The following is a 26,381-nucleotide window of genomic DNA, read 5'->3' as shown; positions in this document are numbered from 1 at the left end:
GCGAAAAAAATTTCATATATAATTGCAATACACATCGCGCTGTGAGCAAAACTGTTAAAGCTAAAAGGTTAATTATTTTTTCTTTGTATTGTACACTAAATTGCGATGATTTTGGTACATAACAAATTGTAAAACGATCAAAGCAACACAGAGAAAATATTATAACAATATGATGCATGAATTCGTAACGCACCGACGTAAAATAAAGTTTCACAAATTCACCATAAATCGAAATATTGTGCTAGAGACTTCCCGATTGTTGCAAAATGAAGGTAATTAATTGAATATTACTAGGCCGTAAGTGTTGTAACTTACAATTGCAGTTTTCGACCATTTCAGTCGCGTTAAAGTTGACCGAAAGTTAAATTTTTTCTATTTATCATTATTTATATGAAAATATTTCAAAACTGATAAAAGCTACAACCATGGGTTGTTTTTTGTTGTATTCATTATGAAATAGCGCACATTTTCATATATAAAACTTTATGCAACGGCTAATAAAAAAAGGTTCAAACATTACGACAATCAGTTGAACAAATTTCTGATTTTTTCCGGAGGAGTTACTGCGCGAACGTAAAGAAAAAGTTTTTTTCATAAATACACCATAAATCGAAATATTGTGCTAGAGACTTCCAATATGTTGCAAAATAAAGTTCAATGATTGAATATTACTAGAATGTAATAGTTTTAGCTTACAATTGCGTTTTTTTACCATTTCGGTCGAGTCAAAGTTGACCGAAGGTTGAAATTTTGGCACTTATCGTTATCTATATGAAAATATTTCAAAACTGATAAAAGCTACAACCATGGGTTGTTTTTAAATTTATTCTACATGAAATTGCACACATTTTCATATATAAAACTTTATGTAACAGCTAATATAAAACGGTGCAAACATTACGACAATCGGTTGAAAAAATTTCTGATTTTTTCGGAAGAGTTACCGCGCGGACTTAAGGAAAAAGTTTTTTCATAAAAGTCACCATAAATCGAAATATTGTGCTAGAGACTTCCAATTTGTTGCAAAATGAAGGTAAATGATTAATTATTAATAAAATGTAATACTTTTAGCTTACAATTGCGTTTTCTGACCATTTTGGTCGCGTCAAAGTTGATCAAAGGTTGAAATTTTGGCACTTATCGTTATTTATATGAAAATATTTCAAAACTGATAAAAGCTAAAACCATAGGTTGTTTTTAATTGTTTTCTACATGAAATTGCGCACATTTTCATATATTAAACTTTATGTAACTGTTTATATAAATTGGTGCAAACATTACGACAATCGGACAAAAAAAATTCTGATTTTTTCGGCAGTTACCGCACGGACGTAGGAAAAAGTATTTTCAAAAATTCACCATAAATCGAAATATTGTGCTAGAGACTTCCAATTTGTTGAAAAATGAAAGTAAATTACTTAATATTACTAGAATGTAAGAGTTTTAGCTTACAATTGCGGTTTTCGACCATTTCGGTAGAGTCAAAGTTGACCGAAGGTTGAAATTTTGGAACTAATCGTTATTTATATGAACATTTTTCAAAACTAATAAAATCTGCAACCATGGGTTGTTTTTTGTTGTATCCTTCATGAAACTGCGCACATTTTCATATATAAAACTTTATGTAATGGCTAATATAAAACTGTGCAAACATTACGATAATCGGACGAAGTAAGGAAAAGGTTTTTTTTCATAAATTCACCATAAATCAAAATATTGTGCCAGAAACTTCCAATTTGTTGTAAAATGAATGTAAATGATTGAATATTACTAGAATATATGAGTTTTTAGCTTACAATTGAGTTTTTCGACCATTTCGGGTATATTAGTGGACCTATAAAATGTGAGGCCAACCGTACGCTCAAAATAAGCAGCAGGGTAAAACGTATCATATAACATACCCTTAAGTTTACGGTACATATGTGAGGCCAACCATATGCTTAATATAAGCAGCAGGGTAAAACGTATCATATAAAATAACCTGAATGTTATTACAGTACATATGTTGCTCTACTTACCATAAGAAATACAGGTAATATACTCGGTATATTAACAAATCTGTGTAATATATAAAACATGAATACCGGCAAATATGATTAGAAATGACGAAACGAAAGATAAGTTACTCGAGTGTAATGTAAACAAACAAAGCGCTAAACTAACGCTCCATAAGAACCTACGTATATATGTATGTACAAACTGCCACTCAAGTTAGTGTTTTGATTGGATTGTTAACCCATAAACGCCGAAGGGGTATATTAAAAATCGTCTTCCGTGTGCCGAGGGAGTCTCAGAGTGAGCGCGGAAGCGGAAAAATTTTTTTTTTTTTTTAAATCACAGCGCGCTTTGTTTTCGAGATTAAGAGTTCATTTTTGGCTCCTTTTTTTTTCATTGCCTGAAGTTTAGTATGCAACCATCAGAAATAAAAAAATTATCATTATCATATATAAATAATGCGATATATGATAGTGCAAAAACAAAATTTCATATAAAATTGTATTCAAATTGCGCTATGCGCAAAACGGTTAAAGGTAACAAGTTAATTTTTTTTCGTTGTAATGTACACTAAATTGCGATCATTTTGGTATATAACACATTGTAAAACAATAAAAGCAACACAGAGAAAATATTAACACAAAATAATGCATGAATTCGTAAACCGCTGACGGACGTTAAACAAATATTTTTTCAAAAAAATTCACCATAAATCTAAATATTGTCCTAGAGACTTCCAATTTGTTTCAAAATGAAGACAAATGAGTGAATATTACTATAATGTAAGAGTATTAGCTTACAATTGCAGTTTTCGACCATATCTGACGAGTTAAAGTTGACTGAATGTCGAATTTTTTTATATTTTTATTTATATGCAATTATTTCGGAAATTAAAAACGCTACAACATTCAAATATTTTTTGTTTTATTCTACATGAAATTGCACAAATTTTCATATATAAAACTCTATGAAATGCCTAATATGAAATGGAGCAATTATTCTGAGAATGCGACATACGCATTTCGGAGATATGCGGCGGAGAATCTGCGCGCGGAGGGAAGGAAAGTTTTTTTTAAATTCACCATAATTCTAAATATTGTGCTAGAGACTTCGAATTTGTTTCAAGATGAAGATAAATGACTGAATATTACTAAACTGTAAGAGTTTTAGCTTACAATTGTGTTTTTCGACCATTTCGGTAGAGTCAAAGTTGAACGAACGTGGGTTTTTTTCTATTTATCGTGATTTATATGCAAATATTTCAAAAATGAGAAAAGCTACAATCTTCAATTAATTTTAGTTGTATTCTACATGAAATTGTGCACATTTTCATATATAAAACTTATGTAATGGATAATTTAACCCTCTTACGCCGGAGCGGTAAATAAAAATTTGTCTCCCGTGTGCCGGAGGGGTTTCGGAGTGAGCGCGGAAGCGGAAAATTTTTTTTTTTTTCAAAAAATCACAGCGCGCTTAGTCTCCAAGATTAAGAGTTCACTTTTGGCTCCTTTTTTTGTCATTGCCTGAACTTTAGTATGCAACCATCAGAAATGAAAAAAATTATCATTATCATATATAAATAATGCGATATATGATAGCGCAAAAACAAAATTTCATATATAATTGTATTCAAATCGCGCTGTGCGCAAAACGGTTAAAGGTAACAAGTTACTTTATTTTTGTTGTAATGTACACTAAATTGCAATATTTTGGTATATAACACATTGTAAAACGATAAAAGCAACACAGATAAATATTATACACAAAATAATGCATGAATTCGTAACGCGCGGACGTAAACAAATATTTTTTTCAAAAAATTCACATAAAAGTCTAAATATTGTCTAGCAGACCTTCCAATTTCTTTTCAAAATGAAGACAAATGATTGAATATTACTATACTGTAAGAGTATTAGCTTACAATTGCAGTTTTCGACCATATCTGACGAGTTAAAGTTGACCGAATGTCAAATTTTTTTATATATATATTTTTTATATGCAATTATTTCGGAAATAAGAAAAGCTACAACCTTCAAATATTTTTCGTTTTATTCTACATGAAATTGCGCACATTTTCATATATAAAACTCTATGAAATGCCTAATATGAAATGGAGCAATAATTCCGAGAATGGGACGTACGTATTTCAGAGATTTGTGGCGGAGAATCCGCGCGCGGAGGGAAGGAAAGATTTTTTTTAAATTCACCATAAATCTAAATATTTTGCTAGAGACTTCGAATTTGTTTCAAGATGAAGATAAATGACTGAATATTACTACTGTAGAGTTTTAGCTTACAGTTGCATTTTTCGACCATTTCGGTAGAGTCAAAGTTGACCGAACGTGGTTTTTTTTTCTATTTATCGTGATTTATATGCAAATATTTCAAAAATGAGAAAAGCTACAACCTTCAATTATTTTTTGTTGTATTCTACATGAAATTGCGCACATTTTCAATATATAAAACAAACTTTATGTAACGGCTAATTTAAAATGGTGCAAACATTACCACAATTGCACGTATGCTTTTTTTCAGAAGTTACCAGCGCGGACGTAAAGAAAATGTTATTTTTTTTCATAAATTCACCATAAATCGAAATATTGTGCTAGAGACTTCCAATTTGTTGCAAAATGAAGGTAAATGCTTGAATATTACTAGAATATAAGCGTTTTAGCTTACATTTGCATTTTTCGACCATTTCGGTAGAGTCAAATTTGACCGAAGGTTGAAATTTTGGCAATTATCGTTATTTATATGAAAATATCTCAAAACTGATAAAAGCTACAACCATGGGTTGTTTTTAGTTGTATTGTGCATGAAATTGCACACATTTCCATATAAAAAACTTTATATAACGGCTAATTTTAAAATGGTGCAAACATTACCACAATCGCATGTATGATTTTTTTTGGAAGAGTTACCGCGCAGACGTAAGGAAAAAGTTTTTTCATAAATTCACCATAAATCGAAATATTGTGCTAGAGAATTCCAATTAGTTGCAAAATTAAGGTAAATGATTGAATATTACTAGAATATAAGCGTTTTAGCTTACAATTGCGTTTTTCAACCATTTCGGTAGAGTCAAAGTTGACAGAAGGTTGAAAATGTGTCACTTATCATTTTTTATATGAAAATACTTCAAAACTGATAAAAGCTACAACCATGGGTTGTTTTTAGTTGCATTGTGCATGAAATTGCGCACATTTCCATATATAAAACTTTATATAACGGTTAATTTAAAATGGTGCAAACATTACCACAATTGCACGTATGATTTTTTTCGGAAGTTACCGCACGGATGTAAGGAAAACGTTTTTTCATAAATTCACCATAAATTGAAATATTGTGGTAGAGACTTCCAATTTGTTGCAAAATGAAGGTAAATGATTGAATATTACTGAAATATAAGAGGGTTAGCTTACAATTGTGTTTTTCGATAATTTCGGTAGAGTCAAAGTTGACCGAAGGTTGAAATTTTGGCACTTATCATTATTTATATGAAAATATCTCAAAACTGATAAAAGCTACAATCATGAGTATTTTTTTGTTGTATTCTACATATAAATGCGCACATTTTCATATATAATACTTCATGTAACGGCTAATTTACAATGGTACAAAAATTATGTCAAAATGACAAAATAATTTCCGAGATGTGTCACAGATACTTTTTAGTGCGGCAAGAAAGAAATTCGCGCTTGCGCGCCTGCGTAACGATTGTAAACAAAACAACACCTTGATCCGTGAACTCCCAGCATCCCCCAAGGCGCGTGATTCAAAAGTTTTCGGCGTAGGCCTATAAGTATTTTTCCGCGAATTTTTAAAAAACTTTTGTACGTCGACGTAAAATACGTCCAGTCGGCAACCGAGAGACAAAAAATGTCGACGTAAAATACGTCCAGTCGGCGTTAAAGGGTTAAAATGACGTGCCGGTATTCTATTATTGTGTTGCAATATTCCTTGATCATTGGTTCTTCTATGGCATAAACAGGCTCATTTGAGGGAAAACGAACCTGCAGTTGATTCACCAAATTCAAACTGGGATCCTTATGATGATCATGAAACCGTGAATGATAATTTGTTTGATGAATTGTTTAATTCAATTGACGATGACTCAAGGTCATTTTGAAGGATTTTAAATACATATTTACTATTAAATACAATTTTTTTTATTTTATTTAAAGTGAGAAATAAAGATTTCATACCATTAAAGATTTTGAACAATACCCCGGTAAATACAAAACTGTCAAGAGTGAACACATCCTTCTCAATTACTGTACTACAAATGGCTACGCAATGTTTACACTTGCTGTGCGATTGGGGTTTCTTCAAGTTACTTTGATTTTTTTTTATTTTATTTAAGGTAATGGATGTTCTAATGTATTATTATTGTTGTATTACAGTGTGAAATGTTTTTAATACTGGTATTTACATACAGTTACTCAACAAGGCTGTCATTGTTATTAGCCAACTGTGAAGCCTGGATTCCTGTACCGATATGCCAAAATAATAAAGATTCACTTTTGGTTACCGCTAGATAAGTCGACCCCCTAATTTTGGCATGATTTTTTGGGGCTAAAGGGTCGACTTATACGCCGAAATATACAGTATATGAAAATATTTCATAACTGATAAAAGCTATAACCATGGGTTGTTTTTTGTTTTATTCTACATAAATTTGCGCACATTTTCAAATATAAAACTCTACATAACGGCTAATATAAAATGGTGCAAAAATTATGTCAAAGTGACGAAATAATTTCCGAAATGTGTCGCTGATGCTTTTTAGTGCGAGAAGAAAGAAATTTGCGCTTGCGCGCCTGGGTAACGATTGTAAACAAAACAACAGCTTGATCCGTGAACTCCCAGCATCCATCATGGTGCGTGATACAAAAGTTTTTGCCAAGTAGGCCTATAACTATTTTTCTGCAAATTTTTAAAAAACTTTTTTACATTGACGTTTCATACATCAATTCGGCACCCAACAGACAATTTCCGTTGACGTTTAATACCTCCAATCGGCGTTTAAGGGTTAACAGCACAGATAGAAATATTGAAACCAAGACACAAACAGAGATGACTAAGAAAAAAGAAAACAAAAAAAAGTTAAATTTAAAGAACACAAGTGCAAAATCCAATGTAAACAATTGGTTGTAGACTGCAAAGAGGCATGCGCATCAAAGCTAGGTAATCTCAGTGTTCTCTCTCTCCTGTTAACAAGAACAAGAGATAGCTAAACTGAGGAGGGAAGAAGAATTGGGAAAGGAACTAAAGGAGTTGACAAAGGACAAACTAGAAGGCAAGAGAAAAGAAGACAGGATGGAAAAGGAAATTATAGACCTAAGAAGAGAAGTGACAAACCTTAAAAGAGAGAAACAGGAATTGAACAGTGACATAGTAGAAAATGGAGAGAGTATAGTGGAGATAAGAAAACAATTGCTGAAGACCAGAACCAGAAATGAATCAGAGACAAGCACTAGACAAGGTACAAAAAAAGAAGCTTATAAGGATAAAAATGATGAATTCAAGAGAGCTGCTGGTAGAAGAGTGATAGCAAAGAGAAAACACATTTCTCCCCCAAAAAGGAATCAACACAACAAACAGATTTGCTGAGCTCTCGTAAACAGACGAGGAAACAGGCTAAATTTTGTGGTAAAAAATAGAAGTAAGAGAAAAGTTCATTCTTACCGAGGTGCAGGAGCAAAGAAGATAACCGATGCAGTGAAGAAAATCAATGTAAAAATTTTGTAAAAATTGCAATCATAGTGCAGGGAGGAAGAAATGACTTGTTTCTAAAAGATGCAAGAATGTTTTGTGTTGTACTGGCACTAAATTTAATGCAAATGAAAGTAGTAGTCCTGATGGTCCAGCTGTAGGCAGAAGTGGTTCCTCTGTTACTACTCCTACTGAAAATGTCACTCATTGTGGTGTAACTCATTGTGAATCTAACCAGAATAATATCTTGTCTCAAACATGTAGTGTATTCAGACTCCAAAGGTCAAGGTTTGGATTAAGAGGGGGTGTGCCAAGCTATTGTACTTTTTGACACTGGATCAGACTCATCTTATGTTTCTGGTAAATTTGTGGAAAGAGTCCAACCTAGATGGGTTACTAATGAATGTATATCAGATTCATCATTTGGAGGTGGTAAAGCCTCTAAAAGTAATCAATGTAACGTGTATGATTTAAATTTGATTGATATTAAAGGGGGGAGTCATTCCTTATTTGCATCTGAAATACCTGATATTTTTGCACCTTTGTTCTGCCAAAGTGTCCCTGCTGTAAAAATAAAGCATTTTTCTTCTCTACAGTTGGCAGATGATTACATGAATAGCCGTCTTGTTAATGTTAATATTTTAGTAGGGTTAGATGCTTATTGGAAGTTCATGTTACCTAATAAATATGTACAGTATGAAAACTTAGTTGCCCAAGAGTCTTTATTTGGATGGATTTTATCTGGTTCTTTTAATGAATCTTTTGATAAAGAAAATGTAAATTCCCAACTTTTGTGTATCAATAATGTATCTGAATCTGCTTTGTATAACTTTTGGGATTTAGAATCTGTGGGTATTTGTACTAAGGAGGCTGTTTCTAATGATAGTTCATTAATTAATGTAATGAGTAAATTTTCTGAAACTATAAAATTTAATGATGATAGGTATGAGGTAGCTTTACCTTGGAAATCTGATGTTGCTAAACAAAGGCAGCAAAATAATGAAAAACTGGCCAGGAGAAAGTTAAATAATTTGAATATCAAACTTGATAAAATTCCTGATCTAAAGAGAAAATATGATGAGGTTTTTAAAAGGTATGAGGGAGATTGTATTATTGAAGGATGTTCCTCCCTCTGAAGTGGTTACACCTTATCCTGTATACTATTTACTTCACCAACCTGTTGTGCTTGAGAATAGCAATTCTACTATGTTTGGGCCTGTGTCAGATGCCTCGGCATGGGTTATAATGGTATTTCCTTAAATGACTGTCTTGAATGTGGACCTTCTCAGAATCCTGACCTTGTTGGAGTATTGCTAAGATTTAGGAGATGGAAGGTAGCCTTAACTGCTGATATTACTAAGATGTACATAGATTCTTATGGAATTGTGCTGGTACTTACGTATTATGAGATTTATTCGTGTTCCCTTTGGTAATAAGAGCAGCCCATTTCTATTAAATGTTACCACCGAGCATTGAAAAATTATCCCCATTCTGAAGTTGTTAATGAATTACATAATACAACTTGTATGTAGATGATTGGTTGTCAGGTGCTGACAGTGATGATGAAGCATGTGTCAAGTTCAACGTGGCAAGCAAAATTATGGCTGAAGCTGGTATGCCATTGTCTAAGTGGAATTCAGATAGTAAAGGTTTAAGGGAGAAATTCCACGAGATATTTGAACTATCTTGGGGAGATGAATCTGTGAAAAATCTGGGTATGCAATGGCTTTCTGAAGAAGATTATCTTACATTAAATGAATTTGTTACTGAACCTCGATTTTAAGTGATATCTACTAAGAGGAATGTTTTAAGTGTCATAGACAGATGCTGTGACCCTCTTGGCTTAATTAGTCCATTTGTTATGCTTGCTAAAATTCTTTTTCAGGATATATGGAGACTTGGGCTTAACTGGGATGAAGTATTGCCTAAAGAATTGCATTTGAAATTTCAAAATTGGTTAAAGGGTTTTAAGGAACTATACCCTATGAAGATTCAGTGAAGTTATTTTCCCAGCCTACAATGGAAGGGCATAAAGGGTTTAGAATGTCATTTCATTGGGGATGCATCTGGAAGGGGCTTTGGGGCCTGTGTGTGTATAGGAGTTCCATTGGGAAATGATCTATTTCTGTCTCTTGTTTTGAGTAAAGGTAAGGTAGCTCCTATCAAGAAAGTTTCATTGCCTCATTTAGAGTTGTTAGGTGCATTAATTTGTGCATGTTTATTAGTATTTGTTAAATCTGCACTATGTCTTACAGAGGATGTGTCCTATTATTGTTGGACAGATTCGACTGTTACTTTATCTTAGATAAAAGGTGACCCTAGTCAAAGGAAGACTTTCGTTCCTAACAGTTACTGAAATTCAGGCATTAACCTTGCCTAGTTGTTGGCATCATTGCCCAGGTAAGGAAAACCCTGCTGATCTCATCTCTAGAGGGATAGCTGCTGAAAGACTTGTTCTTTCTGATATTTGGTTTTTTGGTCCACCTTGGCTTAAAGAGACCGTAACTCTACAGCATGAGCAGGTAGAGATGCCTTTGACTAATAAAAGGAGCCCATAAAAACACTAAAATATAGAGAGAAAAGTACAATATTTCAGAGACTGCTGTCTCCCTCTTCAGGTATATGAATGAGAAAAGTTTAAAGAAAAGGTGGTATTTATACCAAGAGATTATCCACAGGTATGCCAATTTAGGTCGCCCCCCCCTGATAATCTTCCTTTAATCTACTAAAGTGCTGGTTGAATGAAAATCTTGTCAATCACATCTGAATCCCATGCTCCTTATGAGATGTTCATTACCTGCTTCTTTTATTAAGGCCAATTCCATCATTTGACTCTTGTACCGGCAGTTGCTGCTATAAATTATACGTGACAAATTCCAGTTTATTCTATGGTTATGTTCATTAATATGGTTAAAAATAGCTGAGTTCTGTTGTCCATACCTAACTGACTGTTTGTGTTGTATTAATCTCTGGGGAAGTGATTTTCTTGTAAATCCGATGTAAGATTGGTCACAGTCATGGCATGGGATTTCGTAAACCCGTGTCCTTGGGGGATGTCTTTTGTTGGACGTTAATCAGGGATTTGTCAAAAAATGAAGGTAATTGATTGAATATTACTAGACTATAAGAGTTTTAGCTTACAATTCCAGTTTTCGACCATTTCGGTTAAGTTAAAGTTGACCAAAGGTTGGGTTTTTTCTATTTATCGTGATTTACATGAAAATATTTCAAAACTGATGAAAGCTACAACCATGAGTTATTTTTTTTTATTCTACATGAAATTGCGCACATTTCCATATATAAAACTTTATGTAATGGCCAATATAAAATGGTGCAAACATTACGACAAACTGACGAAAGAATTTCTGAGATTTACGGCAGTTACCGCGAGCGGACGTAAGGTAAAAGTGTTTTTCAAAAATTCACCATAAATCAAAATATTGTGCTAGAGTTTTCCATTTTGTTGCAAAAGGAAGGTAAATGATTGAATATTACTAGAATGTAAGAGTTTTACCTTACAATTGCGTTTTTCGACCATTTTGGTCGAGTCAAAGTAGACCAAAGGTTGAAATTTTTGCACTTTACATGATTTATATGAAAATATTTCAAAACTGGTAAAAGCTACAACCATGGGTTGTTTTTGATGTATTCTACATGAAATTGCACACATTTTCATATATAAAACTCCATGTAATGGCTAATATAAAACTGTGCAAAAATTACGACAAAGTGACGAAAAAATTTCTGAGATGTGTTGCCGATGCTTTTTAGTACGAGAAGAAAGAAATTTGCGCATGCGCGCCTGGGTAACGCTTGTAAACAAAACAACAGCTTGATCGGTGAACTCCCAGCATCCCTCAAGGCGTGTAATTTCAAATTTTTTGCAAACTAGGCCTATAACTATTTTTCCGCGAATATCTAAAAGAACTTTTTGTAGTTGACGTATCGTACATCAATTAAGCACCCGACAGACAATTTTAGTCGACATATAAGACATCCAATAGGCGTTTAGGGGCTAAAAACACCTGCAAAGACCTTTCATCATTACATAAAATTGCCAGATCGAATATCGTCCCCATATTGGCAGTGGCAAACTGCACGTGCGCAGGATGCGAAGTGGATGACGTGGACGTTGACATCCTGACAAACTGGGAAAGACTGAGGTAGAACATTGGATCGCAAGGTCATTGACAGGGCCGTGTCACAGATCTACTTACCTTGGCGGAGGGATTTTGGGCTGGGCAAAAGGTGTTGTGCAGCTTGACCAACTAAACTGTAAACTACCTGAATTAACTTAGACTACCAGGTAGGCTAATGGAGGAGAAGCAACACTGGAGGACAAAAGGAAAAGACTATCGACCTCTAACATCTTCTGATACTTCACAAAAATTTCATCCTCCCAACAGATTATTCATTATCTTCACATCAAGAAAACCACACTCGTGCCTCAACAGCTACGCTAACATAGGCTACATGGTCTTCCTGCAAAGCCCCTTCCTATACAGACTAATGACATAATGCCAAAAATAGAGAACAAGCACAATATACCATAATAGAAAACATGCACAATACCATACAGGAGAAAATTAGCCAAAAATCATTAAAATTAGTACTACTAATGCCAATTCACACCATCTGCATAATGACATGGCATGAAGAATTCTGACAAGAATGTAAACATTCCAACACCACCTGGTGGGAAACAGCTGATTATAGGAACAGTCTTAGCAGGTTAGCTAATGGATATTCATTTATTCTGAATCTCAACTGCCCCTAATTGTGCGAAGTTATAGGCTAACCTGAACAATAGGTAAGATTTATTCCAAATAATGTACCATTAATGTCTGTTTTTTATGGCAATTTATCATTTGTTCCTGTCCACAACATCCAAAAGACCTTAGCTTAAAACAATGTAACTGGAGGTATTACTGAACTACCTTTTATAGAGTTCATATTAATCTATATTTGATATATAACTATACAAAACTAATTATAGAAAATAATGCCTCAAAAACAAAAACATTTTATTTTGTTTATACAATATTTTTTTTATTAGATATTCAGTATTTTATGACTCTTATGGCTACAGTGTCAAAGCATTAACTTCAGGCCAGAAGGGTTAATAGGCAGTCCCTGATTATCAGCAGAGGGTCAGTTCCCCACGGTGTGATAAAAATGGGCGATAAAACTGCCAATCCCAGGTTATCAGCGCCGCTATTAACTGGAGATTGGCGTACAGTTACTGTCGTCGCTAGACAAGCACCCTAAAACCAGATTGCCGATAATTGAGGACTGCCTACATAACAATTCCCTAAACAATACCCATTACCTACCTTCATAATCAAAATGTGATATGGTCTTGAGTTCCATCATCCTATCCCAGTAGGGAAAAGTGCAAGACATCTCTTTCTGCTCATCTCCGCCTGACTGAATCTTATTCTTGAACATCTTCCGCAGGAGAAGGTAGTACTGACGACACTCCTTCCCTGAATAGCTGTGCAGTACACAATGAAACACAACTTTATATTGAAAATTTCACCTCATGCTAATATTTCTCAATTAAAAATAGGATACAGTAATTCAAAAAATTTTACCTGCTACTATATATAGTCAAACATTTCTCTACATTTCATAACTTTGGCTCTAAGAACAATTCAAAAATAACTTTCTAACTGTGTCCAAAGGCAAGTCAAAGGGATTGGCAAATTTACAAAAAGATGTCAAGTGAGACAGAGACATATTATATATACCCAGATTCGTAATTTTAGCTAGTGTAAAATTGCCACTAGTGAATTTATGGGCTATAAAAGTATTGGCACCCCTTTCCCGCCCAATTCTTTCCATATCGATGGCACATAATATTGTTTATCTACAGGATCAATCCATCCACCACCCCAAACCAGTTATTACTACTCCTGAGGATCACTCTGTCCATTACAGGTTAATAGAAGAAATGTGTGCACATTGGGCAGAAGTGCAAAGTTTCCTTGAAAAATATTAACCTGACAAAGCTCTAACAAACTGTTATAAACCTCCTAAATGGCAATACAATCTGTCAATTATGGAACATTTTAAAACAAATATCATTGGACAAGTTTTTAGCGAGAAAAAAACAAGAAAAAGAAAAATGCACTATGTAGAGCAAGAAAACAGAAACTACCCAAGAAGAAAAGTTGCCTGCCACTTTTATGAAAGAGGACTCCCTTTTATGAAAGAGGACTCCCTTTCCACACAACATCACTTCTCTTCTTCACCTTTCTCAATACCTAACACATACAGTGGATCCTGTATTCGAGGGGGATGCGTAGCAGACAACACCCAGCCCCCCTCCTAATTGTTAGATCCCCCTCTAAAAATGCTTATAACTGCCTATCTTGAAAGTTCAAATGCAAAGTGTATCCTTTAAGTACCATCCTACATCAAATATACCTTTGAAATTATATTATTAAATATAATTTCAGTCATCTTAAATATTTTACCATGAGAAATATATATGTACAGCCAATAACAGAGAGAGAGAGAGAGAGAGAGAGAGAGAGAGAGAGAGAGAGAGAAGAGAGAGAGAGAGAGAGAGAGAGAGAGAGAGAGACCTTATAGCTTGTTCGGGTTGCCACAGGTCCCACAGCGTGAAGCACCCCTAATGTCTACCAGAGAATTATTAATGAATCTTCCGGTATATTTTGCATATTCCAATCTTGGATGGTCTGGGATGCAGCTTAGATATCTGTCGAGCTTATTCTTAAACACATCTACACTCACTCCTGATATATTCCTCAGATGAGCTGGCAACGCACTGAATAGACGATGCATTGTCGATGCTGGTGCGTAGTGGATTAATGTCCGGTGTGCTTTCCTTAGTTTCCTGGTATAGTTTTGGGCACTATTAATCTACCTCTGCTTGCTCTTTCTGATATTTTTAGCTCCATGATGTTTTTCCAATTCATTCTGTTTCCATGCCTGTATTATCATGTAGCGTTCTCTTCTCCTTTCTGGACTATATAATTTTAAAAATTGTAGTCTTTCCCAGTAGTCAAGATCTTTAACTTCTTCTATTCTATCTGTAAAGGACCTTTGTACACACACTATTTGTGCAATATCATTTTGGTAGTGTGGGTACCATATCATATTGCGACATTCAAGTGGACTACATACATACGTTTTATAAAGTATAATCATGTGTTCGGCTTTTCTTGTTTTGAAGTGCCATAACAACATTCCCATATTTGCTTTGCATTTTGCCAAAAGAATTACTATTTGATCATTGCATAACATGTTCCTATTTAACATCACACCAAGATCTTTAACTGCTTCCTTATTGGTGATTGTCTCGTTATTAGGTCCCCTATATGAATATAGCTTTCCTTCTTTATCTCCATAATTTATTGATTCAAATTTATCAGAGTTAAATACCATCCTATTTACCTCTGCCCAATCATATACTGTTAAGGTCTCTTTGTAGTGCGTTCCTATTTTCATCACAAGTAATTTCTCTACTTATCCTTGTGTCATCAGCAAAACTACTTACTACCAAGTCCTTAACATTACAGTCTATGTCTGCAATCATAATAACAAACAGCAATGTAGCTAACACCGTACCTTGTGGCACAACGGATATTACCTTAGCTTCATCTGATTTCTCATCGTTTGAAATAACGGTTTTTTGTTGTGTAAAAATTCTTTTATCCATCTTCCTACTCTGTCCACTATAATATGTTTTTTCATTTTCTTCACTAATATTTTATGGTCTACCTTGTCAAAAGCTTCTGCAAAGATAAACCACATCTGTTTCTTTTCCGTTTATTATTTTTTTATATATGTTCTCACAGTAGACTAACAGTTGGGTTTGTGTACTTTTTCTGGGTAAAAAACCATGCTGACCTATATTATACAAATTATTTTTCATTAAATCTTTCATAATATTTTTCTTCATTACCCTTTCATACACTTCATAATATGTGATGTTAGACTCACAAGCCTATAATTACTTGCCTCTAGTCTTGATCCACTTTTGAAAGTAGGGGTAATATATGCTAATTTATGCTCACTATGCTAATTTATGCTCATCATAAATCTTGCTTTTATCTACTCTTTGCCTTAATAATATTGCAAGCGACTTTGTGATAAAATGAACTACTTTCTTTAACAAAATGGCAGGGACACCATCTGATCCAACTCCTGATCCATTTTTAATTTCATTAATAGCCTGCACAATATCAATTTCATTAATATCTATGTCTGCTAAATATTCTCTATTTTTGTCCCTTACTTCTATATCATCATCTTCATTATCAATTTTAGGGGTGAATTCTCTCTTATATCGTTCTGCCAAGATGTTGCATATTTCCTTTTTTTCATTCGTTAATCTCCCTTCAATTCTTAGAGGGCCTATTTCTATTCTTCTTTTATTCATCTTCTTTGCATACGAGTATAATAGTTTGGGGTTTTGCTTGATATCTACTAGGGTGCTTTCTTCCAAGTCCCATTTTTCATTTTCTTTTGATAGTATAATCATTTGTTCTGCATTTTCTAACTTATTTTTTAGTTCTATCACTTTCCATGCATTTTTTTCTTTTGCAAGACCTTTTTTCCACTTTCTGATTTTCTGGAACAAGATCCTTCTGTCTCTTGGTATGCATGACTGATGTTTACTTTTCTTCTTCGGTATATATTTATCCACTATTTTCTCTAATATTTTATATAATATCTCCCTATTTACCAGGATATCATCACTTACGAAAATGTTATCCCAATCTTTGTCTAATTCTTCATTTATTTCTTACCATTTTATATCTTTACTGAAGAAGTTGTATTTTCCATATCCTTCCCACTTTTTCATTTCTTGCTTATCTCTGTTTTCACTTGCTTTGGAATGGACTGTTAATTCTATGACATTATGGTCTGAAATACTCGCATTATAAACTTTTATTTCTTTAACATAATTCACCTCGTTCACAAATACTAAGTCTAAAGTATTTTCCTTTCTTGTTGGCAGGTGATTTATTTGTTGAATGTTGTATTCTAGTAGCATATCTAATAGCTTTTCGAACTGCCTCTTATCTTCTGCACTACTATTACTCTCTTTTTTATATGTATAAATACATATACAATCTCCTATTCGTTCTTTCCAGCCTATGAAAGGAAAGTTAAAGTCTCCAGATAGGAGAATAGTCCAGTCCTTGTGATTTCTACATATATCATCCAATTTTTCTATTATTATGTCAAACTCTTTAGTATTAGGAGGTCTATATATTACTATGTTCATTAATTTTTCAGATTCAAATTCTACCGCTATTAGTTCACATTCTGAGTTACTATATTTCTCATATATTTTTCCTTGTTTTTTGTCTTTCCCATATATTGCGGTTCCCCCTTGATTCCTGTTTTTTCCATCTGATCTATAAGTTTGGAACCCTTTTATTTGATCGTCATTCCCAGTCTCTTGGGAATACCAGGTTTCACTTATATTCATTATATCTATTTTCTTTTCAATTTGGGTTAGTTCTTCTAAGTACTCTATTTTTCTTTTTGAGTTACTCATAACTAAACACTGCGCATTCATCACTATGATGGTTTACGTGTTTTCTCCTTCATTTAATATGGGTAATAATAAGGATTTTCCCATGTCTCTTTCCTGTTCTGGTATGTTGTTCTTTTCTTCATTTCCAGACATTCTGACATTAAAAAATCCAACTTTTCCATAATATTTTATCTTCCTTCATCATAATTATTCATTTTGTGTCTGAATCTGCAATTTTCTCTGTATCTGCAATATCCTCTTGCATCATAAATACAGTATTTATCTCTTGAGCTGTATCTTGGAGCTGATGCTTGGAAATTCTTTGCTGACACACCATATCAAGGTGATGGCTTGCTTTTTTCCTTCACCTCATATTCTTTGTTCCTCTCTTTATTTGTTTCTTTCTTATTTTGGATTTTATTATTTGATTGATAATTCAATTGATTTTGATTCATGGCTACAGGGTGCATATATTTACATTTTTTGTCAAACTTACATCTTTTTCCTTCTTTTAGGTTTTTGCATATTTTTGGATGTAGATCTCTGCAATCATCCTCATAGCCATCTAGGTATGCACATTAACCATAGATCTCATAGTTGTGGCATACCTTGGGATGTTTGTAGTAACATCTTTCTCCGAATCTGCAATTCCCTCTTTTCAAAAGGTTGACGACTTTGTCTTTCTTGTCTATTTTTTCCTATTTCCCATCAGTGTGCAGATCTGGGTAGAGCCTCTTCGGGATTTTCTTTTGTGTTGTCATGTCATAATTTATTTCTTCGTCTGTATGCTGCTTGATTGCCTCATATGTAGTGTCAATGAATATCTCTGCATCCATACTTTTATCTTGTTCTTTGTTTTCCTTATTTTTTTTCTGTCATTTCAGTTTTGTTTACTTCTCTTCCGTTTTCCTCTTCTTCTTCCTCTTCCTCCTCTTCTTCATCCTCATCTATTTGTACATTCAGTCTTGATTTAATAACATTGTCTATCCATGATAGACATGTTGAGCAAAATATTCTGGTATCCCTTCTCATATCTTGCATTACTTCAGCACATTGAGGATGCGTTGGAATGTTGCATGCAGGACATTTTCTGATCAGGTTTTGTGGATTAACTTTGCTATACCACACCTAACACAGTTTGCATGCTTTAGGCATTCTTTTTCCTATTGCATCAATTAGAATACTCACAATGTTCACCTTATTTATTTTCTTTGTCGGAATATGTTGATTTATGTAAATTTTCTTTATGAGTCTCTTGACCACCTGGATTTTATTTGGAACTTCTTCAATTATTTTCAAGATGTTTTCTGTTGATTTGTTCCAGTTTGAAGGATCTTATCCTTCTAATATGTCTATAAATGCTTTTGTATCTTTTTGGTTAGGGCTGTTGTTGATCTCATAAATGAGAAATGCCAGCTCCCTTCCTGCTACCTCATCGTATTGCGAATCTGCCAGACACACTAAATTTTGCCATTTCTTACCACAGTGGGAACTTACTGCCATCTTGATCTGATTTACAGTATTTCACTTCACGAACACTTCTAGATATTTTTCAATGTCCAGAGAGAGAGAGAGAGAGAGAGAGAGAGAGAGAGAGAGAGAGAGATTGGGGGGTGGGAGAAAAGAGGGAGGCGAGAGTAAGAGGAACGATTGATTTGCGTGCAAATTGAGCAATGAGGTAGGCTTGGCCGCGCAACGACCAAGTGGAAAGGCTTCAAAAGGAAGGAGGCAGAAAAGAGAAGAGAGGTCTAATGGTTTTCCTGGTCTGCTGTATTCTACCCAAAGATGCTGTGCGTGATGAAGTTGCACTCTAAAACAGACCGCGGAAAAAAAAAAAAATCACATCTGTGTTACCAGTAGAGCACGGTGACGACCGAGGCGTGAAATAAACCGCAGCACACGATAAAATGAACGTTAACATAAAAGGCTGGCTCAAAAGGAAGTGGAAGGTAGGGAGATCTGGATGACCAACGCACAAGTATTGATCGTTTACACAATGGATTTGAGATAAGGGAGAGAGAGAGAGAGAGAGAGAGTCATTCTTATTTAGAAGTGAAATGGATAGATTATTGTATTTCTTTAAAATACTATCACATATGAATACTGTAATTACAGTTAATATAAGCATATAGTACATGTACTATAAAAACTCTCGTCTCAGTACAAGAGAGAGAGAGAGGAGGAGAGAGCAGAGAGATTGACGAAGAGAGAGGAGGAGAGAGAGGAGGAAGAGAGAGAGAGAGAAATTACAAGAACACTTAGTGGCAACAACACAACAGCTCCTCCCCCTCCTGTCACATTACTTGATATATTTGACAGCTTTAGTACGTGGAGTTAGAGAGGAGACTAGGAATTCCTTCATTCTTACATAATTTTTTTTAATTTATAAGCTAAAAGCTTACTAATTTAATGAATTGATATTATTGCTGTTTACATTAATATTAATAATTGGAAATAGTAAATAATTTATTTATCATACAAAACACATACATCTCTGTAAGAGAGAGAGAGAGAGAGAGAGAGAGAGAGAGAGAGAGAGAGAGAGAGAGAGAGAGAGAGAGAGAATTATTACTTTTTTGTGTGATAACATTTAATCTTATTAAACTTACTAATACAGTATTAATCAATATTAATATCAGAAAATTAGTAAATCATTTTTGTATCATAAAAATGTATTTAGTCATGAAAATAACATCAAAATACACTAATTAGTGATTATTTTTGTCGGAAAACCCCACGAATGGGCAAATTTCCCACAAATATTGGGTAGATATGGTCCAGAGAGAAATCCGCGAGTCCGCAAACCTGGAGAACGTGAATACGGGGGGCCCATTGTATACTGAAATTGGATACAACAACCAAAACAACCTTTATTTAAGCCATCATTATTATAAATGTAGTTGTACTGTTTAATTTTTGCAAATAATCAATTTTCTCCAAAAGCATTTTGGTTTGTAATTTAGAAGTCATCCTATACTACAGATATAAGAAATTAATCAAAATTTTCGGCTTACAACGCGTCTCAAGAACAGAACCCTTGTCGTGAATGAAGGGACTCATTGTACCCGCAATTGAGCGAGTACTCCCATAAATAATTTTGAGATGTGTTCCAAAGAAAAATCAGTGAATGAGTGAGTCCGTGAATCTGTAGAATACGAATAGGGGGTCCACTGTACAATAAATTCTAATTACATTTAATTCAATCTATTTATGGCCTCTTTATATAATCTCTGCATACTAGGCTTTATCAATTTGAGTTAAAATGATCTCAATTCCCCAAAAGCTTGCTTCAGTTACTTCTTTAAAGACACTTGCAAAATAATTATTTGTATTGACATGCATAATTAAATTTCATACTTAGCACAAAAGCACAAAATATAAATTTCACACTACTTACTTATAACCATGAGATTCTAAATCCATACTAATGACTTCATACATGCAGTCATTTAAAGTTTTCACTCCTTCTTGTCGGTAGTGGATAACATAATCTAGAAGAGTGTAAGCAGCAACATGACTCCAATAAGGAATCATCTGGACAGTATCTGTGGATGGTGATTCTGTAGGAGAGAAGCAAAGGCTGTGTTCCGTCTCTTCTAGTTCTTCCATCTCAGCACGAAAGGGAAAAGGATTATCACTCTTGAAGCCCCGCCGGAGAAGCACTATGTGTTCTTCTATCTGTAATTTCACAGCAAGCAAACATTATAAATTTCAATTTTCTAAAATCTTGTCACAGTGCAAAGATATGGAGTTTTATTACTTAATTTAAGCTTGTCATATACTAAATACATACACAATGAAACAAGAGTACTTGGTTCAAACTTAACCCACTAACAGGTCTACAGTTGACGCCTGGGATTTGTGGGGGATGCCTACCACAACCCCCACTGAACAGCTATAATCCATGAATACTTTACGCCCCTATCAAATTGCTTATAACTACCTATTATGATAGCTCTAACACCAAAAAAAAGATTTTGACGTAGGAAAAATCTATTTCTGGGCGATTGGTTCGTGTCGCCCAGCGAAATAATCCTTTAATTCATTATTTCTAGGGTAAATGATCTAAAAAAATACCAGAGAAAATAAACGAAATAAACAAGAAAAGGTCAGTATAATGACTGGACGCTCACCCCCCCACAAGGAGGGCGTTGGTATGAACACTAGGGCGAGTGAGACCACTACCACGAACTTCTTGTCAATCAGAAATTTCCTACAACAAAATCCCACAGGAAGAGAGCCGACCCACAGAACGGGGCAGCAACTACTACTACTACAACCCACGCTTAGGTGACTGCCGCGCCTCTGGTGGCCATCCTGAAGTTAGCAATCAATCTTGAGCGAAGGGTTGGGAAGAGGTGGGATTTCGATGGGCGACACGAACCAATCGCCCAGAAATAGATTTTTCCTACATCAAAATCCTTTTTCTGGGCTCAGTTCGTGTCGCTGCGCGAAATTGTACCAGAGAATTAGCACAAGATTGAAATAAAGAAGGTCTCAATAAAACTTAAAATATAATTAAATATTATAATTGCAAGAAAATATATAAATACAATTGTTCGTACAATCTGGATAAAGAACAATACTTAAGAGTAACTTATAGTTCACATATATACAAAGGCTTACATCAGTTATATGTTAAATTGAAATAAACATATGTGTGACAATCATAGTTCAAAACAATTAAATAATTATTAATAAACATTAGCAGTAATTGTACTAAAGGATGTGTTTGAACAAACTTAAACTAAAGACACACCAAATAAGTTTCATAGATACTAATAAACAATACAATAACCATTGTTAATGGGGATGTGGCACCCTAGCATAAAAATAAGGGGACCACATCCTAAAGATCAGTATGTACAATCAATTGTGGGTGACCCTAGCAAAAAAATAAGGGACACCCACTAAACCATCACAAGAGCAGCTAAGACTCAAGGACAAACGTAGATGAACATGGTAGGCTAGACAAACTGTTGGCTGAGATAGGCAGAAAGGAGATCTGGATCTTCAACTAAACTACTGTGCAGAGTCAGGGGAAACTATGTTACCCGCTGCAACTGCTGAAAATTTTAGAGATTCCAAAGACTTTAAGTAGTGACGCTTAAATACTGTCGGCGATTTCCATCCAGTATACTTTTTCAAATCATCAAAATTCATGTGTTGAAAGTAATTGATTGAGGTGGCTACTGCCCTGACATCGTGTACCTTGGGGAAGGATTCAGGGTTAGCTTGTTTAATAAAGTATAGGATCTGTTGCCTGATACCTTTAATTGATAAAGTACCACCTTTTTCTCTTCTAAAGAGAGGACCCGAAGAGGATGAGGATGTCCTGGACAGAAAGGCTCGTAAGGTCGTTACTGGACAAAGAAAAAGATCTTGAGGAAGGGGTATAACCTTCCAAGGTTCCCACTTCAACAAAGGATCCTCATTCTTTGCTAAAAAGCTGCGATCCGGAGAAAGCAGAACTTCTCCTGAAGGAAGAAATTCTACGTGATTCACATCTCTGGATAACGCCGACAGTTCTGAAATTCTAGCTCCTGAAGCCAAGCTTAATAAAAACAATGTTTTTCTTAAGAGCATTATAAATGAACATGTCGTATTATTTGTGTCTGAAGCCAGCTTTAGAACATCATTTAAAAACCATGACACTGAAGTAGGCCTTACTGAAGGTCTAAGTCTAGCACAAGCCTTGGGAATAGACGAAAAGTAAGAATCTGTTAAGTCTATGTTAAAACCCAGTTGAAAAATCTTCTTTAAGGCTGACTTGTTTGTCATAATGGTACTAGCTGCTAACCCTTTTTCAAATAAGGATCTGAAAAAGGATATAGCTGAATTGATTGTCATGATTTTAATGTCTGCTTCTCTCAGGAAGGATGCCAACTTTTTAACTGCAGCATCATACTGCCTTAAAGTTGAATCTCTTTTATCCGATTCCAGGAAAAGAATATTTCGTGGATCGATATTTGCATCTCTCTTGGCCGCAAACTTCATGAAGTCCATAAAGTTAGGGTTTTGAGAATTCCTGAGGAAGCGAACACAGTCTTCATTTGTACTGACTGTGAGAGTCTGGGATTGGGAATTCGAAGAGGACGAAGACCCAATTCCAGAATCAAGGGGTACCAGTTGCTCTTCGGCCAGTCCGGGGCTACTGGAGCTACTTGACCCTTGAACGTCCTGAGTTTGTTCAGTACTTTCAGGAGAAGATTCACTGGAGGAAAGACATAAATCTTCTCCCAGTTGTTCCAATCTATGGACAGGGCGTCCGTGGCATAGGCCAGAGGGTCCAGGTTGGGAGCCACATAACAGGGAAGTTTGTGGTTCGTTTGAGATGCAAACAGATCTACTTGCAGGCCTGGTACCTTCCGGAGAATCCATTGGAACGAACTGTTGTCCAGTGACCATTCCGACTCCAGAGGGACTGAACGGGATAGAGCATCTGCTATGACGTTTCTCACTCCGGCCAGATGGGTGGAGGAGAGGTGCCAACTGAACTTGTCTGCCAGGGAAAAGATGGCTACCATGACATGATTCAGGTGTCTTGACTTGGAGCCTCCCCTGTTTATACAATGGACTACCACTGCGCTGTCCAGAACTAACTTTATGTGAGAGTTCTTTGGTGGACGTAACCTCTTCAGAGTCAGGAACACTGCCATTGCTTCCAATACATTTATGTGAAGCTGGCGGAACTGAGGTGACCATGTTCCCTGAACTTTCTTGAACTGAGAATATCCTCCCCAGCCGCTTAATGAAGCGTCTGTGTGGATAGTGATTCCCGGAGGAGGAAATTGAAGGGGTACTGATATGGACAGGTTCTTTAACTTTGTCCAAGGGCGCAGACGATTCCATAGAATCTGTGGTATTGATGATACCTTGTCCCTGGATCTGACATTTGCTCGTGAGCACCAGATCCTGGTTAAGTCTTTCAGTTTGGCTTTCATCAAGATGTTTGTCACCGAGGCAAATTGGAGGGAACCCAGGATTCTTTCCTGGTTTCTCCTTGAAGCACATTTGTACTTTAGAAATTGTTTCACTGACTTCGCTATTTCTTTCCTCTTGGCTGATGGAATCGACAGAGTATGGGAGGATAGATTCCATTGGATGCCCAGCCATTGAAAGTTGGACTCCGGAGTGAGTCTTGACTTTGTCCTGTTTATCTGGAACCCCAGATATTCCAGGAATTGAATGACTTTCATTGTGGCTTTGCGACATTCCTCGACTGTTGGAGCCCAAATCAACCAATCGTCGAGGTACGCTACTACCATTATCCCTTGAGACCTAAGTTGTTGAACGACTACTTCCGCTAATTTCGTGAACACTCTGGGTGCTACATTCAGACCGAAAGGAACTACCTTGAAGGAGAATGCCTTATCTCCTAGTCTGAAGCCCAGGTAAGGGAGAAAGTGTCTTGCAATAGGGATATGATAGTATGCGTCTGTAAGATCGATGATAGAGGTGGTGACGGCCCCACGGGGAAGTAAGGTCCGCACCTGCGAGATGGTCAGCATTTTGAACTTGTCGCAGCGAATGGCCAAGTTTAAGCGGGACAAGTCTAAGATTACCCTTCTTTTTAATGAGCCTTTCTTTGGTACGCTGAACAAGCGACCCTGAAATTTTAATCTGTTGACTCTCGCTATTGCTCCTTTCTGGAGGAGCTCCTCCGCATACTCCGTCAGTTCTTTCGATGGAAGTTGAAGGAAAGGTCTGGGTGGAGGGGGGTCTCCGATCCAACTCCAACCCAGGCCCTTCGACACAATGCTCTGTGCCCATTTACTGAATCCCCACCGATGCCGAAAGAGAAACAGCCTCCCTCCTACCTTGGAGATCTCACTGCTGCTGGGTCGAGTGACCTCCGCGGCCTCCACGGAAGTGCTTTCCCCTGTTGAGCGACCTTCCTGATCCTCTCTGGCGAAAGGATCCCCTAGCTCTACCTCCCCTGCCGAACCGGTCATAGTGCTGGAAGGCTTGACCTTCGAACACCTGGTTAAAGGCGGGGGAGACAGCGTAGGAGGTGGGAGGCTGAGCCTGAGGAGAAATCATGTAAATGGGCTGAGCCGGAGTCTTCGAGGTAGAAGGCTGGCCTGATTGTACAATCGGCACAGCTGACACAGCTTGGTTAAACCATTGAGGCTTCTTCTGATAAGGCTGGTAACGTTTAGCCTTTTTCAGCTTCTTGCCTGCTGCAGACTGATCTTGGTGTCTCTTTGCAGTGAGGCCCCAACGATCTTTGAGGCTCTGATTGAGCCTTGTTGCCTCATTTTGGACCTCTTTGACCATTGCTTCTGGGAAGAGGTCTGCCCCCCAGATGTTCGAGGAAAGCAACTTATTAGGTTCATGCCGAATAGTTGCTTCCTGGAGGACATGCTTTCGGCAATTGACTCTAGCTGTCACAAACTCGTACAGGTCCGATTGGACCGTATAAGTCTGTGACTTGGTCAATAACTTGAAGAGCGGCTCTGAAGCATATGAAATAGCTGCTACCTCTGTCATTGCCATGGTGTTCATCGACCTGGCAAGCCTAGACTTGGCCTCAAACTCAGCTTGAATGAGGCTATCAGGAAGTCTAGGCAGCTTCTCGCCGAACTGGTCCATGGCGCAGTCCGGTTTGAGCTTACCTGCCGAGAAGGTGTTGGGCAGATCCTCCCACAAATCTCCAAGCGAAGGGAGCAACGGAGAAGTGGGATCTGCTTCCCTTAACTGAGGTAAGGGTTCCCCTTTCAGGCCAGCTGGGATGGTGACAGTGGCGATCTTTGTTAAGAAGGGGAGAGGAGCCTCTTCTTCCATCATAAAGATGGCGAAGGGACTCTTGAACGCCTGAATCCTGGTGTTTGAGCAGTCCATCTCCTCTAGACACCTAAGCCACTCCCTTTGAGCCTGGTCCCGGGAGTACAACACTGTCTCCCTCGGGACCTTATCCTCCCTAGTCATGGCTGCCTCCGTCAGTCTGGCGTAGCCAATGAACGGCGGCTGAAGGTTCTCCGGATAGAACTCGAAGTCTTCAATCCTTCGAGTGCCGCACTCCGGGATGGAGATGAGTCCGTCCTGGAAAGGGGCGTATGAAGCCACTCTCCAGGGGTTGTTCATTGAGAACGGAGGCAGAGAATCATGGGGAGGAAGCTGTACCAGACCAACACCAGGTGCCGGAGAAGTA

The 26,381-nt window shown here is 36.4% G+C and overlaps 1 protein-coding gene across 1 annotated transcript in view; it reads right to left on the bottom strand.

Moving 5' to 3' along the window:
* LOC135215288 (uncharacterized) overlaps window positions 1–26,381 on the bottom strand; it is a 374,690-nt gene that overhangs the window by 114,667 nt on the left and 233,642 nt on the right. The window contains exons 12-13 of the mRNA XM_064249832.1: window positions 20,625–20,905; window positions 13,044–13,204 (exon numbers count right to left, since the gene is read on the bottom strand). Coding sequence (XP_064105902.1) covers window positions 13,044–13,204; window positions 20,625–20,905 — 442 coding nt within the window. The remainder of the gene's footprint in view (window positions 1–13,043; window positions 13,205–20,624; window positions 20,906–26,381) is intronic.

The sequence above is a fragment of the Macrobrachium nipponense genome, chromosome 5 (genome assembly GCF_015104395.2).
Source record: "Macrobrachium nipponense isolate FS-2020 chromosome 5, ASM1510439v2, whole genome shotgun sequence".
Taxonomy (NCBI): Eukaryota; Metazoa; Arthropoda; class Malacostraca; order Decapoda; family Palaemonidae; genus Macrobrachium; species Macrobrachium nipponense.
The sequence above is the reverse complement of the archived record's forward strand: the minus strand, read 5'-3'. Positions and strand labels throughout refer to the sequence as shown.